Genomic DNA, 21,469 nt, shown 5'->3' with positions numbered 1-21,469 from the left:
CAGCTTTAATTAGAACATGGATGACAATTCCAGTCCATCAACCGTCTGTTGACTGTTATGCACTGTTAGTGTGTTACAGTGTTGTGGTGAGAATAGTATATGTTTTAAGGTGATAAACAGTGGTGGAAAGTAACTAAGTACATTTACTCAAGTACTTTGTTTAAGTACAATTGAGGTACTTCATTTGAGTATTTCCAATTTATGCTACTTAAACTCCACTACTTCAAATATTGTAATTTTTTTTACCATCAACATTTATCTAATAGCTAAACTGGTTACTTTGGTTTTATATACAAAACATATTATCAGCCCATACAATATGATGCTGCCCTGCATACCTGCACAGGTGTTGTCAGTTATGTGGCTGATTAGACCTACTCATGTTGGAGGTAAATTTACATGAGGTTACCATGTGCTAATAAGAATAACAAGAGCTGTAACTTTTTTGTGATTTAAGATTTTATTCGTTTTAACATTTTGACATCATATAAAAATACAGATATTACATACTTGTATTTTATTGGGTACAGGCCTCTGGCATAATAATTCACACACACACACACACACACACACACACACACACACACACACACACACACATTTAAAACAGAAAAACAAAAGAGCGAAGAGAAAAAGCAAAACACAATAGACAAAAAAACTTACACATGCAAATTATTATCTTGTGCAAATAAGATAAGAAAATATGATCTTTTTCTTATTCTCATTATGCTATTCTGCATAATGAGTACTTTTCTTTTTTTTAAAAGTACATTTAGTTGGAAATGATAATGTACTCTTATTCATGTAGAACTATGGTATTGCTACTAGGCCTGCAACTAACGATTATTTTCATTGTCAATTAATCTGTTGATTATTTTCTCAATTAATCGTTTTGTTGTTTGGTCTGTAGAATGTCAGAAAATAGTAAAAAATTTTGATCACTGTTTCCCAAAGACCAAGATGACATCTTCAAACGTCTTGTTTTGTCCCGATCAACAGTCCACTACCCAAAGATATTCAGTTTACTGTCAGAGATGAATAAAGAAAACAGAAAATATTCACATTTGAGAAGGTAGAATCAGAGAATTTGTAAACTTTCATTTTGAAAAATGGATCAAAACAATCAATTGATTATCAAAATAGTTGGCGATTAATTTAATATTTAGTTGGCAATTGATTAATCGATTAATTGTTGCAGCTTTAATTGCTACTCTGAATACTTCTTCCACCACTGGTAATAATAAGGGTATCACAATAGTTTCCTATATATTTCTGTAAGCAATGTTATTTCTGTGATATGTGTGCTCTTTACCATTAAAATGCTTGCAGCAACAAGCAGGAGAATTATGACTTATGTACATAATAAAACTAGGCAAAACTGTCCCTCAGCAACCATCCATTAGCCTTATTTTTTCTCCACCCGTATTCCGTGAAGACCCGCCCTACTCTGCCTCTGATTGGCTAGTACTCGTTGCCTTCGTTGGTTGGATTGGTTAGATTTAGGTATGAGACGGGGTAAGGGTAAGAATATTATAATCAGAGCCAATCAGAGGCAGAGTAGGGGCGGGTCTTTGCAGAATGCGGGTGGAAAAAAATAACGCCTTCCGTTACAGGCGGCAGAAGCCACACCTCCTGTGCTACGTCAGAGGGGGAGTGAGTTACAATACATTTATATGACCGAGGAAACCTCTGCTTTCTGTCCGCGGGAGCACAGATCTGTACGGGAACGAAGACAGGAGTCGACCGGTGAACGAAGTGACTGGCTGTCGGAGTCCCTCCATAGACAGAGAGAGCTTTGTAAATGGGGAAAGAGAAGAATAATTTCTGAACATTTTTCGGGTTTTCACCGCACAGAAAAACCGGCTCGTGGAAAATATATCAACTGAAAAGTTTACGTCTCTTTTTGCAACATCTGGCGCTCTCCTGGGTTTCTTTAACTAGCTGAGGGCAAGAGAAGCAAAAATACTTGACAATCGTTCACTCCAACTTCACAACAGTAAGGTGAGTTTAATACATCACTACAGTTACCTTTAGTCAGGTGTGAATAAACCAACATGCTTCTTACTGCTAAGTTTTTCCTCACTTCGTATAATGTAGTAATAAAGCCTTTATCTTTAAAAAAGCACAAGTTTCCATAACGTTAGCTACACATAAATATGAATAAAGTTACATGTCACGATGAATTTGTACTTTCGGTTAACTAATTAGTTAGAAAAAAAATCTCAAGTTGTTTTTCCTTTTTTTTAAAAAGAACAGTTTTTGGTGATAACGATACGGTTTATGATATTTTGTCATGGTTTCGCATATCTTATATATATTTTAAGCTAGGCTACAGTAATAATACTACGTCGCTGATTGAGTCCACATGGTCATCCGCTCCTAAATGTACACGACATTTTCATGAGTAATAATAATATTGATAATAGTTTTGATTTATAGTGATAGCAGCAGCAGCAGGAGGAGAATGAGATTCAATTAAATTATAGTGAAATAAGTTATCTCTACGGTTGCTCTTCTCATCTTATCAAACATGTGACTGCAGATTTGCAAGCTTGTTGACAACCCCTGTTCATATCTGAGATTTGAATACATTTTGCTGTGTGTGCAGCCTGCTTTTCATGGGTCTACAGCACTGAAAGCACATCTTTCTAATTAGTGCAAATGTATTAGGCTTCTACTCGTGCCCTTGGTGTTAATTAAAAAGAGCCGTTTTAATGAAACAGCATGTCTCTCTCAAGAGAAGGAAACTGAATCTGCCTCAGTGACCGTTAGACTCTGTACTGCTGGACACAGTGGTGCCTCTACTTTCTAGCTTTCCTCTGACTTGTATGAGTTGATTCCTGTATAATACCTCATATCAGCAGTGTGTGTGTGTGTGTGTGTGTTGGGTTGGGTGGGGAATTCATGATTTAATTAGTGTATGGAAAGAAGGAAACGTGTAAATGCAATGGAGTCAGTCCACAGTCTTCCACAGCTCTACATATAATTGGCTGTAAATTAGCTCATAAATTGACACTAAATTATGCCTAAAATTCAAGCCCAAATGTTAGGGAAACAAAGTGGGCCAGTGTCTGGTGGGAAGATTTATCGGTCCAGCAAATTACTAAAAGAAAACAGTTCTAAGCATGCTTTTATTATACCTCTGCGTCCATCCAAAGACACCAACCAGTTGTAGTTAAAAAACAGTAAAAAATGAATGCCAATGTGTTGCAATTTCCCACAGCCCAAGAGGAAATCTTCATATTGCTTGTATTGTGCGACCAACAGTCCAAACCATGAGGATGTTTAATTTACAATGATACAAAACAGAGAAGAGCAACAAATCATCACATTTGAGAAGCTGGAACCACAGAATGTTTGCTTGATAAATAGCTTTAATCGCTTGTAAAAATGTTGCAGTTGCAGTTTCTGTCAACTTAATCAGCAAATCTTTTTCAGCCCTAATCCTTATATTTGTATAAAACTCTATTTTCTATTTCAAGTCACTGACCAATCATCATCCTGGAAAACATATAAACCCCTACATGCTCAAATGGTCAAAGATACTATCATTATTTAGTCTTATCATTATTTACTCAATTGCACAGCATCATTCATACTTGATACAACCTCTAATCCTACACAGCTGCCTTTGCCCAGATGCAACCTTCTTAATGGAAACAGATGACATCTTATGCTGTTAAACCCTTCCCTTTTATACTAATTAAGATACTCTTGTTGTCCAAGAATACAGAGTGTTTCCTGTATGAGAGCTTACAGTAAGAGAGACGTCAGTCAGTTCCATTCAGGGTGGGGAAAATGAGCCATTATTGGCCCTGTCAAGCTGAAATTGCATGCAGTTCATCAGTCTGTGGAGACTGCAGTGTAACTGTGTTTCTCTTCATTAGCTCGTGCTTTCATGGACGGCTTCATCAATCAGTTTATTACCAGGGCAGACCACAAGTAGTTGTTCATCACCAGCCTTTGTTTTGGACAGGGAGGATCATCTTATAAAGATAGAACAAACTTTGTTAGTTTCCCAAAATATGATGAAGTAGTAAATAAGAGAAGTGAGCGGTGCACAGACCACACTAACAGGTGAGCTATATATGGCATGATAACTTTTCAGTGTTTGTGAGAAACAGAGGGGGGGAAAAAAGTTTTTCATTATTGTTGTTTGTCATTATAGTCCACAGGAAGTCTTGCCTCTTTTAGTGTAAACATATACACACTGTGGAGTAGAGCAGGGCAGCGTGACAGTAAAGCAAACATTTGGGAGGATGGCGGATTCATGCGTGTGTGGAGAAAGAACATGAAACAAGTGGAAATTTACTGCGGCTAAAGATGACCTAATGGCGTAGACTGCATTGAGTTTGACAATATGACTGATGTGCCCACGAGTGACAGATTCATCCCTAAAGGTCTCAATGTGCTTCAAAACACACTCAGTGTTCCACACTCAAAGGCAGGACAACAAGCCTGCCATCATAGAGAGGAGAGAAACGTGATGAATCATACAAATGGTGGTAACAGTGTCACCAAAAGTGACTGAAGTGTAAGAAAGAAAACAGAGAGCTCGGGAGAAAAGTTCAAACCCCGCATACTTTCTGACATCCACACACTTGGCCAATAAGTGCACGAAGTGGGCGAGATTGTTAGATTGTCTGTTTGGAAAGTTGCAAAACTGTTGGACACAGTCGCCCCAATGTCTGCTGCTGTTAAACAATCCAACAAGAAGCTTTACGGTCCTCTCATGACAGAGGAGTAAATAATTAGTGTATGATTAAAGACAGCAGTCATCAAAAAGTATCAAAAGTACTCATTATACAGAATGACCCCCTTCATACTAGTATATTAGTTTGTATGTTGTATTATTACTGATGCAGTAATGTGTAAGCAGCATTTCAAAGATTGACAAAGTGGTTGATGCAGATTTAATTATAAACACTCCGTACAGTGTTGGGTAGTTTAATCTGGTACAGTGCATTCATAAAAAGAAAACTATTTGACTCTGAAATGTAGAGAAGTAAAGGTATAAAGTGATGAATGATTAATAGAACTTTTCATTCAAAAAGATGTGAGATGTGTAAAGAAAACAGCAATATTCCATAAGAGGGGCAGCTGATGTACTAACTACAAGGTTTTTATAAATATATTTTTTATGCTTTTATTTTAACAACAGTCGAGAGGTAACAGGAAATGAGGGGATGGGGAACAACATGCAATAAAGGTTCACTGCAGGTGTTGTGATTAAGTTTCATGTGTGTGAACCAGTAGGCTACCAGCGTGCGCTGCTTACAGAAGATGAATAAATGCAGGATTTGCATTTTGATCAGATCAGAAGTTCAAAACTGTATCAGAGAGCCGTTTGGCAGGTCTTGAAACTTCTTGAACTAACGCAGGTGTTGTCCAGGAATGTTCAACTTGGACGACGGGTTAGGAAATGTTTGAGATTTTACTGTTAGTGAAGTCGTGTTTACGTTTAAAAGATTGAAGATTCATTTACTTATCTTACTTATGTCTTATCCTCTTTGGCCGAACCTTATGCACTTTGTCATGATGTGTTTAGGCATGGGGCAGTCTGCCTGGTTCCACCAGCGATCAGCTGCAGAATATCCAGAGCAAGTGTTTGTATTCATGTAGACGCTGGTAATAAGTAAACCATATGACAAACTGCAAGGTAGAAGAGGTCGTCACTTTGGTGCCTGAGCTGTTTTATTTGCTCTCACTATTTCACAGGGTGGAAGCTTTTGTATTATGCAGACTCGGCCCGCTAATTGATTTCACGGCTGGTGATGTGCCGCCCAGAGGAATCTGGCACTGAAGACAGGAAATAGAAGGAGGAAAAAACAGCAAGTCCATTGAGACACAGGGTCACATAGACATCCTGTGTTCTCAGTCTGAATCTAGTAAAGTCTTACATTCATGCTACGTTATAAACACTTACATTAATTGCTTAAAATTTTGTTGGCAACGGCAGGTTGAGACTTTAGATCAATTCAGCAACTGGTGCAGTGTTTAACTCCCAATTGCAACAATTAAATGTAATGAATATGCTGGTACTGAGTGTGACTATCTGAGTCCAGCAATCCATCACTGATACATCAAGTCACATTCTCTTCCATTTCAATCCATCAGGGACGCACCGATCCAGCTGTTTATGTCCTAATTCCAATACCTTAACTCATGTGCTGCTGATGCCAAGTAGCTAATCTGTAAACCTCACTGCAGGGAACTTACTGGGATCATAAGCTAACATGACACTGAGTTTGTATTGTTGTGATGCATCAGCTTCAGTTAAATGTTTACCATATCCTCCTGACCTGGGTTAGACATCAACTTGACCAAAGAACTTTATAATGACACTGACACAAAACAAGCAAACTGTATTTAAAGTGGTTCAGTGACGTCTGGCTCGCACTTAATCCACTTAATAAACTCAGTATCAGTACAGATACTGATTCAGTAGATTGGATCAGTGTATGCCTAATCATTAGTTGTTGGAAGTAGTTATGTTACTTGTAATGTTCTTTCATATCTTCCTATAAAATGATCACATGTTGTTTTTTAATGGATACACAGATTTGACTAAGTGTCACTGAATCAACTGGTGGTTCCCAACTTGAAGCACATTGGGTTCACACTTCTACTCCCAACAGGGTGACAAGGTTGTCCCATTTTAAAAGGTCATTCAAATACAGTCAAAAAGTTCTGCTATTTTGCATGAATTTTGGGGGACATGATTATCCTTTGTGGCCCTCAATTTTCCAAAATGCTCTGGTCAGTAGTTTATGGTGTCTTCACATAGTTAGTGTCGACTCATGTAATTGGAAAATTCATGTCTGAAGTGGATTTCATAGGCGTTTGCATAGTGGACATGACCTGTGTGTACATGAAAACAGATTTTTCAGACTGATGCTGATAGATTTTTTTGGAGTTTTAAAAAATCTGATAATATATTGGCTGTCAGTAAAATGTAAATGATCAATTAAATTATTTTTTTAAAGAGTTTTACAGTTGAAATACTTGTCAGTTATCTCTCTGGACAAACTTAAAATACAGACAGTGTTTCTAAATAACCTTAAACTTAATTAGGTGTGTCTGTACTCCAGTTTCTTGTCACTGATTAGCCGACACATACACCAATATTGGCCTGGCTGATTTATCTGTCTGGCTCTAACATTAGTATCTTGTTATGATTGAGTTTTTGGGGTGTCCTGTTTTATGTTTTAAGGCTGGAGTGCTCTGATAAAAAAAACAACAAAAAAACAGCACACCATGATATATTTATAGTCAGGAAAACAAAAAATATGATGATAAATGGATCATCTATCAGGTGAAATAAAAGTGAAAGTCTGACTTCAGTATCGCAGCGGGTTAATTTTACTGTCGTTCCAATCTTCCATTACTGATGATCAGATGACAGAAGCAAATGGAGCATAGCAGTAAATGATCTAAACTGGGTTCACTTCTAACAGCTGAGGCAATTCAGTCGCTACAAAAAGGACACTGAGTTATTGGGATGTCAAAAAATTCAAAGGCACACATGGATCTTGACAATGTTCTGCAAAAGTTGGACACATTTCAACGATTAAAAGATTCATTCATTTATTAAAGACCCACTGAGGTCAGGAAAGACAAAAACAGTGGAGACATGTAGCACTACATCATACTAGGAATAATAATAAAGAAAAAGATTCACTCTCAGAAAGCTGGATACTATGTAAAGGAATAACTAGATCTCTGTGGTGTTGTATATAAGCACTGTAAAAGTTGGAAAGGGCACCATAAAGTTATTTGCAGCCTCTAAAAAGAGAATTGAAGGCTAATGAGGATTAAAGTGGTCAAATTTTAAAGTTTTACTTATGAATTAAATGAATGGGCTTTCAAAAGAGCGGCTCATTCATGAATAAGCCGTCACTAATAGGAAGGTTTGGTCCCAGTGCATGAGGCTGTTTTGTGGTTTTGAATGTAGCCTTGGGCTTCTTAACATGGTGTTCCTCTGGCTGATTAGAGCCAGGTGTCTACTCTAGAAAATGAGGGTATTGAGGGCAGCCTGCTCCACTGCAGAGGACCAGCTGCTGCAAACTCAAATAATCTTGTGGGAAGGGTAGTTGTAAAGCTAAACATGCCCTTGCTGAAATTAGACGCTCTAGAGGACAAACTGTGCTGCTGTTGCTCATTTGGAAAATGAAATCTAGCCCTGCAATTATTTTATGTTGTTGTTGGCGCTAATTATAAATCATGGAAGCGGCTGAAGAGGCAGTGTTGCTGACTCATTGCTGAGTAGCACACACTGCTATGGCTGTAGTGTGATTCAAAGCAATATTATTCCCAGCTGTGCATGAAATCAGTTCAGTTTTGTAATGGAAAAATGAGAACAGGAGAAATACAGTAGATGTTGTCTGATGGCACATGTGTAACATTTCCACCAATAGCTACAGCGGCTTTACTTCTACTATTTCACTTCCTCTCGGGACATGTTATCATGTTAAAAGATTGTGTGTGGTTTTGTTGGAGCCGGACACGTCTTTGAACTTATTCGGTGTAAAACAGCGACTCTGTTGTACCGCTTGGAACGGATTTACTGAGGATAAACTTTGATTAACTGTTGGATTAAATATAAAGTTCCCTTCTAAAGTGTTTCCTGAAAGAAATCTATTCACATTGAAGTGTTAGCAAAACACATCATATAGTGGAAAAGTAACACACACCGAGGGTTGTAGTGAGGTGCTGATCACTGGAAGTAGACCTGAGAGGAGGAAAAAAGTGTCAGTCTGGCTCCACATGCATTTCTCCTTTATTTAGATGACGTTTCGGCCCTCGGGCCTTCTTCAAGATCAACAATAATAGTAAGACACAGGAACTGGTATGTTATGAAGGCCACACCCTACTAACACATCTGATGGTGATTAGACAATCACATCCATCATTACGGTGAGAATAAATCTCTATATGTGGTATGAGACATAATGGTTCTTGTCATTTTGTTTTAAATGATTTGATTGGCTGTAGGTCCTGTCACTGTTTAAGAGTTTCGATTCGCTGAAGGCCTCTTGATTGTTTTTTCTCACCCTAATCTAAATCATCTAAATAAATAAATAACTTTTTCCCATTCTCAAGAAAAACATGTCAAACACTCTTTGGTTCCACTTTCTTCAAAGAGAAGATTTACTGCTTTTCTCTGCTTTACATTATCATAGGTCTGCAATAACAATAAGTAACAATAATTATCTGGATATAATTATCCTAAATAGAAATATAACAAATGTTTGATATAATTAAGCTGAGTTGGCGAGAGAGAAGCCATCGCTAACTGCTAAGCTAAGTAACTAGCAGATCTACACTGGGTCGGCTCGCTACAGCTACCGGGGGATAGCTAACTACAGCAGCTAACGACTGGGTTTCCATGCTACAGAGCTGCACTTTGCGTCCAACATGGCATATAAACTACATTTATTACATGTACCATTATCACTAAAGGAGGCAGAGGAACAGCTAAATATAAGACACACCGAGCAAGAGAGAGCAGGAGAGTGAGAGGAAGTGAAAAAAGCCATCGCTAACTGCTAAGCTAAACTGCTAAGGTAGAGTAACTAGCAGATCTGAAAAGCATGTAAACAACTGTGGGATTAGTGAGAAAGTCACTAAAAAAGGAGAGAGCTATGAGTGCTTGAGCAGAACTAGTGTAAGTTTAAATGTACAGCAGGTAATTAGCCTCTGATAGGATGCCACCTATTTAACCGTTTGCACTAAATATTTTCCTGAACATTTCCACTGTCCTGCCTCAATCATCGGCCATTCACCAGCGCTCTTATGTCTCCTCTACCTCTTGCTCTGTCCTCAGGTTGCTATGGTGAACAGCAGGGTGGAAGCGCCCACAGTGGCAGTGATGGGCAGTGGCGGGGGGACAGCGGGCAGGTCGTGTGCAGGATGTGGAGGTCGGATTGCAGACCGCTTCCTGCTCTTCTCTATGGAACAGTACTGGCACACGCGCTGCCTCAAATGCTCCTGCTGCCACGCTCAGCTGGGCGAGTACAGCAGCACCTGCTACAGCAAAGGAGGCATGATCCTCTGCAAGAACGATTACATCAGGTGAGCCCAGCTGATGGACTGATCAGATGGCACTGACGACTAGAGCACAATCTGCCTCAACATGAGACATATATAAGAGAATACGCTCTCTCATGATGGAGGCACATCAAACACATAGTGAAGTTGAGGAACTTTTTTTTTTCTTGTGAAATCATTTGTTTTAGTCGTCTGACAAGGACAAACAGAGCAGGGGAGGAGAGAATCAAAAATGAATGCATCATCGGGAGAGTAAAAGTATGAAGGTCGTGCTAAAAATGCTATAGAGAATACAAATATATTTGTGTGTGAGCTTGTGCCTGTGTTTCGCTCTTTGTAGACAGTGTTCCAGTGTGTTGGTGTCTGTGAGGCGGATTGGTTGTAACACAGATGGGGATTTTGTGGGTGCCCACGTCTCCGGGGCAAACACAGGGCTGGATGTGGAAAGCCACAGCTCAAGGCCTGCTGAGGAGGAAGTGAGACACAGCAGACTTTGTATATCAGGCCAGTAATAATACAGTGGCTTTCAAGACCTCTCTCATGAAATAAATAAAGCTCTTACTGTACACTCAAATTACACTGCGATCTGCAATAAGATACACAGCATAGTCATGCCATGTATTGAATAAATTCCACATTTAGTCCACCAGTAAAATGATGTTTATTCAGGTGCGTATCAAAATGCTTCTGATTAATAATCATGTGGTATTGCAGTGTTCTGTTGTACTTGTGATATACCCAGAAGTTTAGCTTCTCATCCAAACCGAAAATGACCAGGAACAATCAGACATGATAAAAATCTGGCTCTGAAAGGACCCTGAGGAAATTCTCAGGAAAGCCAAAAACGCTATAGTCCAGAAAAACTGGTTGGACCTCAGTGTGCACTGGATGTGGTTGCCATGTGTTCTGGCTCCGTCATGGCTGTTGAAGACCATCAGTTTCCAGTGTAGGCAGTGTGTTAATGTCCTACTGATACATAAGCGGAGCATCTCTCAAATGACCCTTTTCTCCTGTCTGCCATCTTTCCCCACTCATGTCCACCGGATATAACTCAGTTTGAGTGTCCTGGAATCATTTCTTAAGCACAGTGTTTTTAAGCAGTTTGTTCTTCCGCACACACATTTCCAATGTTCAGCCAGAAAGCCAAGCAAATTTTTTACTTCACGTCATTTGGCCCAAACAGTGTTAGCTATAAGCTAGCTAGCAACGGACGCACTGACCAGGTCTGTAGGAGTACCTGTGTCTTTGTGTTTGGCTCAGCCGCTGACTGAACTCACAACTCCCCAGAGACTCTTGTCTTTCTGTTATTTCCCTCCAGTCTCTCAAGTTTTTCCTTTCATCTCTGTATGTTTATGAAGCAGATTCATTAAGCTCCAGGATATGCGCAAATTTAGCTTAAGTTGACACATTTTCAACTCACGCGGATGCATCTTCATCTTCATGTCAATCCGATGTTTTTCCATTGATTTTGTATGCAATCGCGCTGCCACAGTCTGACCAGTTTTTTTCTTTGTTTTGTCTTACATGCATATGAAAAACACATTTGCAACTCATTTACGATTGAATAGACATGAAAATAATGTTTAATGATGCATTTCATCTCTTACTCACTTTGTCTCTTCATAGATATAGAAATATTTCTGATGTCTGAAGCAGGAGACGGGATGCTACAACAGTTTTACTTCTGCTAATACACATTTGGGGTATAAAGATACAAAATAAGAACTGCATGCAGCTGCAGAGTATCTGTTACCACAGTGATCATAAATGAGCTGCAAACAGGTTTTCAATATGCTGAAAAACACAAAAACTGTCAGCACAACTCTACACAATACTGGAACTGTGTATGCTGAAGAACGTACAGAGGCTTCACTTCTGATGATCAATGATTAAGGTCTTGTAATTATTACTTTATGCAGCCTCAAACCAGCAGAGGAAAACATCTCATTTAAATGAACTGAAGCTAAACGGATGCATGCAGAACTTCCAAAGGGCAGTTCACTTAAGCATTACAGCAGCCCAGGGTTTCTCACTTAGCATTGATTTATTCATTTATATGGCAGTATTGCAAATACAGAGCTCATAAATGTGTATAGAAAGGCCTATAGTGAGCTATGTAGTAGGCTTATAGTCGGTGTTACCCGCTGGTGAGCCTGACCAGCAGCAGCCTGAAGCCTGTCCTCAGTATGTAAGGTGAAGATCAAAAGATCTAACGTTAAAGATCAAAGTAAGCACTCTACAGATATTGAGTGTCATCAACGTATATCTTATCTTGTAAAATGTCTGGTGTAACCAATTTCAGCGGTGTTGTTAAGAGTTTATTAAGTGGTGGAAAAATTACCTCACCGTGGCATCCCTGCTTAGTAGCCAGCACGGCTGCCTCCTGGACAAAATCAAAGTTACAGGCACAGCCTCTGACATGCTGAAAACACAACACTCGTTTATTATCCGAGCGTTCTTTGGACCTGACAGACTGATAGAGACGATCAATCAAATTTTTGCACAGACACTCTCATAGGAAAATAGGTGGGAACACCATCCTGAACTGAGGTGAACTACGAAGTGCTGCCCTAAGGCCTGGTTCTTGTCAGGTCTTCAGGTTGTCACCCTTCATGCCAGTAAAGCAGGATGAGATGTAACTGAGCCCGGGGAGGTGTGTGTGCGTGTGTGTGTGTGTGGGTTAATTAAGGAGAACAGGGATCCTCTCAGGCGTACTCATTAAATGACTGTTTGGATTAAGATAAAAAATTCATTACTCAGTGCAGTCATTGAAAGAGAGAGAGAGAGAGAGAGAAAGAGTGAGAGAGTACCCAAACTGGTCAAGTAAGTGTCACAGTGCATCAGTTTCACAAGAGGTTGTAATGATGACTTCAACCTGCTGCAGGTCAGGTGCTGACATGTTTCCAGCCCTGATAGAGAAGGACTGACTGCTGCCATGTGCTGCTATATTCAAACAACGCATAGCAGACTGCTTGTGTTCTGACTTTTTTTTTTGTCAGCATTTGTTAAACTTCTCTTTGGTTCGGGGCTGTTGCTTGAAACTCCAGGAAATTTGATCAAGAAATGTGCTTTTTTTTTTTCTCCATACTGTATGATGCACCGCACAAAACATCAGGAAATAAGCAACAACATTAATGACTTAAAAATTAACAGAGTTTATTTTGACTTTCATCACCAAAATCCAGATGCCAGAACGGTCGGAGCGTTTTCTGATAGATGCAAATGAAATGAGGACCATGTAAATAATACACATGACTTCAAGGTGCCACACAACAACAAATCCTTTGTGGCTGAGGTTGCTATGGCAACACATGAACCATGGCTTACAGCGGTGAAATTAAAATCCCACAGAAATGATGAGCTTTTGGAACAACACATAATACAATAGAAAAGCTTTGCAACTTTCAACCCAACAAGAAACCAATGCCAAGTTAGTTTATGCTGAAGGCTCAATGCTGTTTACATTACAAACTCATCTACCAGGAACATGTGCTTGAGCGGTCAGTGTTGCAGGAAAACTGATCCAGGTTCAACTTTTTGCCAGACAACCCTGCATTTCTTTTTGTAGTGGGCCCATTGAAATGAATGTGGGAGCTGTGTTCTTTCATGCAATGATGATGTCTGCCCTAACCCTAACCCTAACCCTAACCATGGCCCTAACCCTAAACCTAACCCTAACCCTTACCCTTAACCCTGGCCCTAACCCTAACCCTAACCCATCACCACAAAGTGCACACCAAGCAAAGAGTGTTACAATGTTTGGTTTGGTTTGTTTTATTCAAAGCATGAAGTAGTGTTTAAAATAAAACCCCACTGTGGGTCAAACTTAAAAAAAACTTGACCTTGGTGTCCCTCATAGTAGTATGAAAAGACAGTGAACCCCTCCCCCAAACAGCAGTTTTCCAATCATAGCTTAGGAACTGTAACTAAACACAGCACTCCAATCAAGCTTTGGATTTCTCCACATGTTGAAGTGGTGTGCATGGGGCTGCAGTAACAGCAACACTTGTCATCTAAAGTTTGGGAGATGGTGCCTTTAGTCTTCTCTAGTCTAGTCCCTTAGTCTTTCTTTTGGTTAGGTTACCTGCAAGGGGACAGACACCAGAAGAACTCAGCATCTCCACCTGTACAGCTACTAAACACTCACTATCAGGAGACTGAGCTCTCTTTCATCAGCTGAGCACAAAATGACTTGATTCTGAAACCAGTCTGGCTTTGTGCCAAAGCAGATAATCAAATTTAGAGAACTGATCAGCCAGAGGCAGATTCCACCAATATATGTCTAGCTTAAATTAGAAGCTCCTCTTACAAAAACTGAGCATTTACAGAGTGAGACGTGTACTCAGTTATTGCAGCAAGAAATGCTGAAGGTATGGGCCGCTGGACTAAGAAGAAAACGTTGTAGATTTATATCTTTAATTGGATAACATTATACTGTATACATGAATTAACATAATGAATTAATGCCAGAGGAGCACGTTATGTCTACTCCACATAAAGCAAACACAGAAACACATCTGAGAAATTCTATCCAGAGATGTTAAAAAAATCTCCTCTGGCTTTTTATCATATGGCCTTCTTTTTTATGTTCTTTTAGCCAATTAGGGACAACACTGTAAAACTCACAACAGGGTACATGTTGGGAAGAGCCAGCTCCATTAATCTCATCTTTCAGAGGTCTGAAGAAAATGTTGTCATAAAGATTTGGATAAAAGAAACCTTTGAACTTTCTGAGGGGGCAGTTCAGCAGTTTTAAAGTTCATTGTTAAAGGGATACTCCACCGAAAAACTATTTTGCTTACTCCCTCTTTGCTTGAAAGGTGGCTGTAAAAAGTTTGCTTCTTTACAAAGAGCAACAAACGGCCAGTTTGAGTTACAAGTACACTGTTTCCTTAAGCATCTAAACACTAAATAAATCAGATAGTCATGAAATGATCAGTTCTTTGGCAAATGCTTATAAATGTACCACACTCTGTTCTGTTGTACGTTCAGAAACATCAGAGTTGTTAGTCTATGTTATGTTGATGTTGCTGTTGATGCAGTGGTTGTAAAAAAGCTCTTATCCATGCTTTTATCTGCAGGCTGTTTGGACACAGTGGAGCCTGCAGTGCTTGTGGACAGTCTATCCCTGCTAGTGAGATGGTGATGCGAGCACAAGGCAACGTTTACCACCTTAAGGTGAGTGTAATTCTGTAATTGTACCACTGCAACATTGATATTACTTCATCATCATGCTGCTGTGAGTTAGCTCGTCTTGACAATATCTTGATAATTACAGATGACACTATTCAATATCAAGTCTGTCTTTTTCCTAGTGTTTCACCTGTGCGACCTGTAGGAACCGCCTGGTCCCTGGCGATCGCTTTCACTACATCAATGGGACAATCTTCTGCGAACATGACCGGCCAGGAGGAGGCCTGCTCAGCGGACACCCAACACCACTGCAGACCAACAGCATGATGTCTGATCAGAAGGTGAGAAGCCATGTGATGTCAGTAGACATTTTTTTATCCACCTTGATCCAAAACCACTTAAGAATCATTTAAACAAGGCAACACTATGCCTTGTTGGATAGTGTGATAGCCTAGTAGCAAATTAGGCTGTTGTAGTTGTCTTCATTATCACAAACACCAAACGATGTAAGAAATAATGTGTGGAAGCATTTTGAATTTGACACCATTGATGGAAAAATCATGGGTAAGTGTAAGGCTGTTTGAATGAAACAACGTTAATTCCACACATCATGTTAGTTTAGGATTAGGCTACATGGGCTGCGTTTGAGTTCATTTAAAGGTGCAGTATGTAGAATTTAGTGGCATCTAGCGGAACGGACTTGGCAGAAATGCAATATAATATTCATAAGTATGTTTTAATAAGTGTATAATCACCTGAAAATAAGAATCATTGTGTTTTTGTTAGCTTATAATGAGCCCTTTATATCTTCATAGGGAGCAGGTCCTATTCCACAGAGCTGGCCATGTTGCACTGGCATGTTTCTACAGTAGCCCAGAACGGACAAAGCAAACATTGGCTCTAGAGCACCTTTCGTGTTTTTCGCAAGTTTTGTGGCCACTGTAGGTTCTCTACACTGTAGGTTCTTACACACTGTACCTTTAAACAAATTAAGTTCTCATGTGTTAAAACTAAATTAAATCTTTTGGTTAGCATTTTCTCTCTACTGTTCTGTTTACTCTCCCCAGGTGTTTTGTTCACCATTGCACACCCTTCGTTCAATAAAAAGTTTTTAAAAAGAGAATATAAAGCTCTCCAGGCTATCGAGCTAGCTCGTTAGCTTAGTTTGGTTGCTTACGAGACATTAAGTTAACACAGTTTATTGAAAAGACATATTTGGATATAGACTCCTGTCTTATTACTGTTTTCAAACCATTATTCTTTCGTGTTTACGTTTTTGACAGAGGAGGTTAAATAAAACTAAATGGTGCAGCACGGTTAATAAACTACAGTAGCTTTCTTCATTTTGGACTCAAAGGTCAGCACTGTCAATGCGGCTCGCTATTTGCGTGTCAGCAAAGTTGAACGTGACATGAAAAATGTGCACAGATTTACTTAGGGTGCTTGAGTGAATCAACTGATCACAGTGATTCTATTGGAATGTATTGGATTTTCTGCAAAATTTTGCCATTTTAAATGCTGGTGTGACAGTGAGGCAGCATATACAATACCAGGACTCTAAAACTGAAGCAGCTAAATGAAATTCAGCTGACATTTATTTTAGCATTTACACCTGTGTTCTTGCTAATGTTACATGTGAAAATGTTTTCTGATAGAAGGCCTTTTGATTAAAACTGAGATGGACCACTGAAAAAATATGGCTGAAATGCTCCTGGTTTTAACAGGGGGAGGAACACTGGACCAAGCACTGTTAGAGTTGTAAGGGCTCAGCAGTCATGGGACAAAACAGGTCGTCGCTCTTTGATAAAAACCCACAGTCATTTAATGCAGATATTTCATAATGACAAAGTGTCTTGTTTATTCCCTAGTTAATAACTTCTTTGCACTGTTTACAGGTCTGCTGAGGAAGAGGATGGAAAACCAAATGTGTGCCTTCTCCCCCACCTTCCTCCTCTGTCTCTTCTTTACGCTCCTCCTCAACCTGTAAATCTGCCATTGGTTGATCTCCCTCCATTCAGATGGACTGTCACTCCACAATCTGGATTCATTCACTCCTGCTACTGGTTTAGATTTCAACTTGCCACAACAAACTGGCTTTTCTGAGAAAACCGTGAGGAGTGACATGTGAACAAGTCCAATGCTTTGTCGGAGGCATGAGGACGCTGAGGATGGCTGGGATTTCTTTATACAGCAGACGGCTGTCCATTGTGAACTGTGGCAATATCACAGATTAGAGTTGGCATGGCTAATGGGGGGAAAATGGAAGACTGTCATGGAATTATCCCATTCCAGTGATTCCAGTGGAATCACCCATTAGCTTTATCCTGCCGTCCAGTTGCAGTGGGCGCTGAGTAAGGAGGGAACACTAACAGCAATGTGACTCCTTCAGGAGGTGAAAAAATATTTCCAAAATAAGAAACCACACATACAACAAGACAACACACACAATACTTTGACAAGTTTTTGGTTTGAGGAAAAAAACGTATGAATCTTCAGAGTTGTGATTTCAGCTGCTTCTTCCACACTCTGAGAGACAACTGAACAAGTAAAAAATCTATATTGATACTTAAAAATGTTTTCTCTGTGTAATTCTCTGTGAACATCTAAGTCTCCAGATTGTTTTGTACCACAGTGGTTTGGGGAAAGTGATAGTCGCCCTCAGTTGCTAACATTCCTACTAAAGACAGAAGCAATTCTGAGCACAGAATTTTTGAACAAAAATGTTATCTTAGGCTTCATTGCAGTAATGAAACCAGTGTACCAGTGTTTTTGCAATTAACTACAAACTGTGCAAATTATTATTATTAGATGTCTGTCAGACAGCCATTGTTAATTCAGTACATTTTAGACCAATATGATCAACTTGCAGAGAACTGGAACTTGCATACAGTATGTAATCCATTTTAATCAATAATTTGATATTATTTTTTGCATCATTACATTTTAAACCAACATTAACACTTTATGCTGGCACGAACAAGTTTGAAGGAAGACACAGTTGGTGTCTAAAAACGGAATTTATGCTTTGGAAAATCATAATCAGTATGTGTATTTCAATGTAAAGTCCACCACTTTGGTCTAGAGTCAAACATGTCAACAACTATTGGCTGGATTGAATGAAATGAAATTTGATAGATACATTCATGGTTCACAGGATGAATTGTAATAACTTTGGTGGTCCTCTGACTTTTCCTCTAACACCATCGTCAGGCCACAATTTCAATGTGTCCATTACTTTGCAGTACAACCACATACCTGCACAATTAATGACATTCTCATTAGCATGCTAACAAGCTAAACTAAAATGTTAACATGCTAGACATTACCTGCTAAACATTAGCATTTTAAAGGAAAACTACTCACCAAATCATTGCAGAGAACATGGTCACATCACAAAAATAGGTCCAATTTGGGCAACAAACACAAGCAGTCAGACATTCAGACAAGTTGTAAACAAACCTCCAAGTTAGCCAAGGAGGAACTATTTGTGCACTAACATTCAGTTTTACCCCCAAATAAAGTGGTTTAGATAATCTGGAAAAAATGTTGGCTTGTTTACATCCTGTATGACTGCCATCTTTCTTGCCCAGTAGGAACTATTCTCAGCGTTGTCACTGTACTCGAGTTCTGAGTACAATCCTGTCATAACTGATATATGAGATGATGTCCAGAGCTATGAAAATAACATCCAAATTTTAAACAAACCCAGTAGTTATACCATAACTTTAAAATTTGGAGCATGTTAGCAAGACAAACACATTCATATTTACATTTACTTCACCATGACTGCTCGGTGTCAAAAACAAAAGCAACTGTATCAAAAGTTACATAACATACGACACATAACTTAACATAAACGTTTTATATAACATAACATAAAGTTTTCTTTATAACAAGCATTACAGCCTCACAGAGCTATTAGCATGGCTTTATGTTGATAGCTAATGTGCTATTACAGGCAAAGCCGCTAGAAGTGGCAGCCATGCCACTCAGAATTGATTAAGTCAGAATTTATTGATTCAAAATATCTGTATGACGAAATGGACAAACTTTTACAGCAATTTTTACAGTGAGGGTTCTACTTTGTATTTCATTCATTAGATTTTTATATTTCCTCAAAGGCCTGTGATCCCAATAACTAAGCTGCTCTGGATTTATAATCAGTGGAGATAGACTCCATGATTCTTGACTTTAGTAGGAACACAACTACAACAGGGCCAAGAAGATCAACGCTCTCCTCCATGTGTATGCCATTTCTTCACACTTAATCATGATATAACTTCTTTTCTTCAGGTGTTAATGCTAGTTCCAGAGATCATGAATACATTTAGGGTTCATACAGTGTTTGTAATTGTGTGTGGAAAGATTATTGAACAAGAGATTTAGCGGCAGTGATGTTTACTGTACACTCTAAATGTTTATTGCAGTAATGGTCAAGTTTTTGAGGTTTAAACTGATCTACTCTGTAGTTTATGAAAGAGTGAAGGATGGGATGACATGTTAAAAGTGCACTAATATCCTGTTGTGTTGTGTGCTACAGTGTATGAATCATCTTTTCTGTGTTGCCTTTTGTTTTTGTTTTTTTCAACCAAGTCAAGAGTTTTTATTGCTCTAAACTATGTATGGGAAGAGAATCAGTCCTCTCAGAAGAACTAATAATAATTTAGCCATTCAGCTGTGTGTCTTCTATGTGATGAGCGTGTGATAGTGTGGGGGGATGATTTGGTTAAAGCTACAGTGAGTGTGTAGCAAAGAGTTGCAGATATCCACCGCAGACTGAGGAGTAAGTAAGAAACGCTTGCAGTTCTCAGACAAACATGGCTGATTACCCACAGGAATGGGATTTCAAAGGCCTGAGCCGAGGCCATTACAGAAGCAATTAAAGTGGGATGCGCTGGAGGCCTGCATGGGCTTTAGCTCCACTCCAGTGTTGCAGCCTAATGAGGCCTAATCTGGTGAGCTGGTCTAATTAAAAGGGAGGGAGCGCTTTCCTGTGGGCACCAGGCAGGCAGCAGTTTGTGCTCTCCATAGCTGTGTGAGGGGGGGGAAAAAGGAAAGTACAAGACAGAATATGCATTGTTTTCAACCACAAAAACTTTCATATTCCTTCATCTTCTGTCTGTTCAAATTAAAAGATTTAAATTGACATTTTTAACATGTTTGCTGGTCTCTGATCTTTCCCAGGTCTCTACTCTGGTTTGTCATGATTGCTTTTTGGCATGAAGCGTGCCTTTAAATGAGCCTTTTTATAAGAACATTTGGCATGGAAACTATAAGATCATCTCTTCCACGCTAATTTAAGGATCACTCCTTCTACATATTGTTTGTGTGGGTTTCTACTGAGCAGAATTAAAGGCTGGAGTGAACCACGCAGGACGGGTAGAGGCACACATGAGTGGCCAGCTGTGACTTTTCAAATTAACGGGCCGGGAGAACTCAGCAGCTCCTCTCTCAGGGTTAGTCCAATTAGCTTCACATTCACAGTAACAATGAGGCTTTTAATGGTAGTGTTTCAAAGTGCTCTTTCATAATGACAGAGGGTGAACACATTCCTCTGGTTTTTCAGTCATGACTCCAAACCTGAGTCACACCAAGTTTCCACTGAATTGGCTTGAACGCTATTTATTTTGTCTCAGTTGTTTGTCGAGCTGTAGCTTCAGACCGCAATGAAGAGATTTGGGGAAACCAGAAAAAAAAAAAACATGATACAAAATTACATCAAATGAATTCCTTAATCTGTGAAGTGGCTGAAGTCTGAACCTCAAGAGTTCTGTGACTGGCCCCATGTATTCTAGCAATGAATATGAGTAGCAATGAATATCTGGAAACAGATTTATCTAGTGTGAGGGGATAGGAAGCTTGCCAGCGCATTAGCTGCAGTTTTTAAAGCAGCTATGATAGCCTGCAACACTCTTTTCTGCCTGACGCAGAGCTCTGACGAAGAGTCATCATTCAGAATTAACACACTAATTAATTTGGTGTTCCAATGTTAAGTAAATGATTCAAAACTGACAACACTAGTCTGTAAATGTATGCTATTATTCCCAATACATATGCATAAATGATACTATTTGTGCATGACGCCATGAGCTGCAATTCAAGGATCATACAAATTTGACTGCATGATGCCTTCAAGGGGTGAGATAAATAATATGAGCAAATTTATAATGTTTTCAATATTTATTGATGGACAGGGTTTAAGAAGTGATGACACTCCTACCTGTCTCATCTGTACAATGATAAAATTAGTTAATTTCTTATCAGATGTTAGCATGCTTACAGGATG

The 21,469-nt window shown here is 39.2% G+C and overlaps 1 protein-coding gene across 1 annotated transcript; it reads left to right on the top strand.

Moving 5' to 3' along the window:
* Positions 1-1,669: 1,669 nt before the first annotated feature.
* LOC121886002 (LIM domain transcription factor LMO4.1-like) lies at positions 1,670-20,338 on the top strand. Its single transcript, XM_042395873.1, has 5 exons — positions 1,670-2,001; positions 9,827-10,074; positions 15,132-15,228; positions 15,366-15,524; positions 17,079-20,338. The coding sequence occupies exons 2-5, from the start codon at positions 9,833-9,835 to the stop codon at positions 17,085-17,087; spliced, it is 507 nt and encodes a 168-aa protein (XP_042251807.1). The 5' UTR covers positions 1,670-2,001; positions 9,827-9,832; the 3' UTR covers positions 17,088-20,338.
* The last annotated feature ends 1,131 nt before the right edge of the window (positions 20,339-21,469 follow it).

This window comes from Thunnus maccoyii, chromosome 19 (genome assembly GCF_910596095.1).
Source record: "Thunnus maccoyii chromosome 19, fThuMac1.1, whole genome shotgun sequence".
NCBI classification, from domain to species: domain Eukaryota; kingdom Metazoa; phylum Chordata; class Actinopteri; order Scombriformes; family Scombridae; genus Thunnus; species Thunnus maccoyii.
The sequence above is the reverse complement of the archived record's forward strand: the minus strand, read 5'-3'. Positions and strand labels throughout refer to the sequence as shown.

Bases quoted from the DNA above. Each gene is read 5' to 3' on its own strand.
- LOC121886002 (XM_042395873.1), top strand. From the start codon at position 9,833: ATGGTGAACAGCAGGGTGGAAGCGCCCACAGTGGCAGTGATGGGCAGT. The intron at 10,075-15,131 runs GTGAGCCCAGCT...TTTTATCTGCAG, and splicing joins TGCAAGAACGATTACATCAG to GCTGTTTGGACACAGTGGAG. The intron at 15,229-15,365 runs GTGAGTGTAATT...TCTTTTTCCTAG, and splicing joins GCAACGTTTACCACCTTAAG to TGTTTCACCTGTGCGACCTG.